At 57.1% G+C, this 3,886-nt stretch overlaps 1 protein-coding gene across 1 annotated transcript; it reads left to right on the forward strand.

Moving 5' to 3' along the window:
- The first annotated feature begins 311 nt into the window (after positions 1-311).
- Positions 312-3,537, forward strand: LOC109314131 (prostate stem cell antigen-like). The gene is made up of 3 exons (XM_019541118.1): positions 312-387; positions 2,577-2,717; positions 3,341-3,537. The coding sequence occupies exons 1-3, from the start codon at positions 312-314 to the stop codon at positions 3,535-3,537; spliced, it is 414 nt and encodes a 137-aa protein (XP_019396663.1).
- The last annotated feature ends 349 nt before the right edge of the window (positions 3,538-3,886 follow it).

Consider the following 3,886-nt stretch of genomic DNA (forward strand, 5'->3'; position numbering starts at 1 on the left):
CCATCGCAGGAATCAGGGTATTTCTCATGATGGGGGGGGACCCTATACACGACGGTGGCGATTCCCAGGTGCGCTCTTCTTTACAGACTGCTGCTCTCTGTTTCTTTGCATTCATCCAACGAAGGCTGTTCGGTGCTGAAGTTAGAGACAGGATGCTTTCGAGCCTGGGAGAATAAGGGAGCCGAGCGGCGATGGTGGTGCGTGGCCCGGGAACGGCTGGTGGGGACAGAGGGTCTGTGCTGCTTGTTCGGCGACACGCATTGGTCTCCTCTTGCTTTCTAATGCAGAGGGGATTTCTGGAGCTGGTCCCCATGGTGGTCAGACACACGCCAGCCGGTGCCCGTGGGATCCTCTCTCTGATGACCGTGGCTCTTGTTCTCCCTGGGGGTAAGTGCTTCCAGTCCAGGGGGTTTCTCCTGGTTGTTTTAAATTGCTCCCCCCTCTATTGCTAGCTTATGCTTTATGGTTAGAAAGGCTTTAAGGACACTCATCCCCAGGGTCTCCTGTCTGGTGGGTTTGCAGCTGGAATGAACCTTGTGTGAATGAGGGGCCACGGCTCTTGCGTGGGTGGTGACCCAAACTCCTGGGTTTTCCACCCAATCCCGTCCATTCGACCTAAGCATTTCACCGCCCCGTGCCTGGGTTTCCCTGTAGATGGTGTTTTGAGATCCAAAGCTGAGCACAGGTATAGAAAAGCCGCGTTGTTCTGCGTGCATTTGTTCTGTGGGTGGAGAGGGGAGATGTGGAGCATCCCGGCAATATCTGGTCTTTGGGACGAGGGTGTGTGCGCATCAGCGCAATGCTCTGCTTATGGAGCTCGCTGCAAGCATCAGGTGCCGGACGTCTCCCCTTGACCCCCGGCTTGACAATGACTAGCACCACATTGCTCTTTTCTATCCCGCACTGCATATGGGAAATGGCTTCGTTTTCATTTGGGTTTTGCCCCTGGGCAGAGCCCAGATGGCGTAGCTAAACCCCGTGGGAAAGTAAGCCATGCACCGAGGGGCGTGGAGCCGTCATGCCCTTGCCCCACAGGTCATGGGCACTTGCTTTATCCAGCTCAAAGCCATCCCTGCCCCCTCTTCGAGTCAGCTTGCAGCTGTAGATAGAAATCAGGTTGCAAAAAGGGAGGATCCAATAGGAGAAAGCAGGCATCTGGATGGCCCCAGCATACATGCTAGTGAGTGCAAAGGTGTTTTCTTTGGACAACGGAAAGCCACCTTTACTTTGCCGCTGAAACTAGTGCTGCAAAGACATGAGCAGAGAGTTGCAACTACCAGGAGAAGGCTTCAGCTGCCGCCCTGCTCTGGGGAAGGAGTGTCTGATTAATCCCGGCATGAGGATGACAACACAGCAGCCACGGGTAATATCTAACATCCTTCCACGGAGTCACAGCACCTGCCCAGGGAGAAAGAGCAGGTTCGTGCAGGAGTGTGTTTGGGAGGGCGCTGGGGGCTCTCTCCTGCTCCCCAGGGCTGACACAAGTGACTCCAGTAAGTACGACTACGCGTCCTCTCTATTCCTGTCCCCCGTGCACAGCCAGCACGGCACCTGGCTGCCATCTCCTCTTGTGCATCGTGAGCAAATCGGTTTGTGGAGTCCCAGGGTGAGGACCTAGGAGTTAGCCAGCAATGGGACTGCCTAGAGAGACCCGAGGGTGCGATATGGAGAGAGGGAGCATCAGATATGTCCAACTGAGAGCAGATTTGGCCCCGATTGCACGTGATGATGTGTTACCATGGGGTGTGATGTAAGCAGCACATTTGAATAGCGGGCAGAGCATGCTGGATCTGGCATTGGTGATGCCTCCTCAGTGTGGAAGCCCGAGCCACGTTTATACTTGCCTTCCAGGGCAGACTTATATAAAGGGAAAGGCATGCCAAATATTTGGATTGGGGGGGGATGTGTCACTTAACTTTGTTGTCACCTGATCTCCACGACAACTCGGACTGGACAGTGATGGTCACAACGGCGGTTGAAGGAGTTCGGTGACCTCTACACGGCAATGTCCTCGAGCCAGCAGGGTCAGCAGGGGCTGGGGCTTGGAAATCTCTTCTGCTGGAGTCGTGACTCTCAACCGGGCCAGCGCCATGCAATGTTAGCACTGTTAGGTGTGCAGACACCTACGCCCGCTTTTCAAGACCAACCCAGAGATTTCAAACAGGGAAACCATTTTGGCCTGTCTTGGCCTTTCCGAGCTCTTTGAAACAGAAGAATCGCGCTGTTATTTTTCCACAGTCAAACAACAAGTGAGGAATAAGAGACGGTATTTTGCGGGGGGACTTGAGGCTAAAGAAGGTAGAGAGGCCCTGTGCTAGGGAGATGCTCGCTCCTGCTCCGTGGCCCAGGTCCCCGCTCTCAGTGCCATCTCTGATTTCGCACTGACCTCCAGTGGGCACAGGACATGGTGACATGGTGCGTGGACACGTTTGGGGCCCCCGGGGACATAAGTCCAAGGGACTGCTGCTCTGCGATACAGCTGGGCATGGTAGAGGGCTACACCAACACTGTAGTAGAGAGACCATAGGAGCTTGGCCCTGGGGACGTCCGCTCACGTTTCTGCTGCTCTTGCTTAGTTTCTGGCCTCCAGTGCTACAGCTGCAACGTCATCGTGGGCACGAAGCACGTGGATGCAGGATGCTCCAGCCCGGAGGTGGTCACCTGCTCCCACTCGCACCAGGGCTTCAAGCACCGATTCTGCATTAAAACGGAGAGCGGTGAGTCAGCTTGCAGAGGCGTGGGCAGGCGGGGGGTGGGCTGGTCTCCCCCAACAGCATTGCAAATCGGTGTCTGTTCGGGACCACTGCAAACCTCACTGCGGTTGCTCAGGTCCTGTAAGTTTGTGCCAATACCACCACTGGGTTGCAGTTTTCCAGGGGACAACCCGGCAGGCAGCGTGTGAGCCTGAGTCCTGACCCAGCACTCACTGAAGATAGTGGAGATACTTCCACTTGGGTCAATCCCAGAAAGGAGCACTAGAAGGAGCTGCGCTGCTCCTCCCTGGATAGAAGGAGACCCCAGTCCTCTGGGGCGCCGTCCCTAACACCAGCTGCATTTCCCCATACTGCAGGGACGTGTCGGCCTCCAGTTGCATGGCCTTGGACACGCTGCAGTGTGCACGGAAATACGGACTCGCTCCAGAAACAGCCTGCGAGTCTCCTGGGATGGCCTGTGACAAAACCCAGTGGCAGGGTCTGTAAATTTAGGTGCTTTTCCTCTCCTGTAGACCCCAGGTTGCTCCTGGGGGTGTCCGCTCACTGTCCTCTCTCGAGGCCCCCTCGCCCCCAACCCAGAGGACAGCTTCGCCCTTGACAGGGCATCTCATGTGCTTGCTCTGCAGTGGTGCTGGGGATCCTGCTGACCAGCGGCTGCGCCACGTCCCGCCACTGCCAGCAGCAGGAGCTGCCGGGCGTTCGAATCCACTGCTGCGACACGGATCTGTGCAATGGCTCCTCGCGGCCGGCCCTGGCGCCTCTCGCCCTGTCCAGCTGCTGCATCCTGCTCTCCTGCCTCCTCACCGCCTTATTCCTCTTCTGAGAGGTGCCAGCCCTGTCCTGGACGGGGTTGGGGGTCTGTGGGCTGGCACAGACACGGCAAAGATCTCCTGTTACGGGGCTGAGAGCAACCTCTCTCTCTCTCTCTGTCAATAAAGTCAAATTAACTGACCTGGAAAGGCCCCGTCTTCAGATGCCACCCTGGAGGGAGGACACAGCAGGCTGAGCAGGGCTGCTCCGGCTGTCTGGCAAATGTCATTGCAGGCAGATGGGCCAGGGATCCTATGGCAGGGGCGGGGGTTGAACACAGCCTGTGGGGTCTGGGTGGCCAGTGGCTGCCTCTGCCCGATGCACAGAGGACGTCTGCGTGCGCCGGCGCCGGCTACAGACCT

Source organism: Crocodylus porosus, unplaced genomic scaffold (assembly GCF_001723895.1).
Source record: "Crocodylus porosus isolate Cpor-Errol unplaced genomic scaffold, CroPor_comp1, whole genome shotgun sequence".
NCBI lineage: Eukaryota > Metazoa > Chordata > Crocodylia > Crocodylidae > Crocodylus > Crocodylus porosus.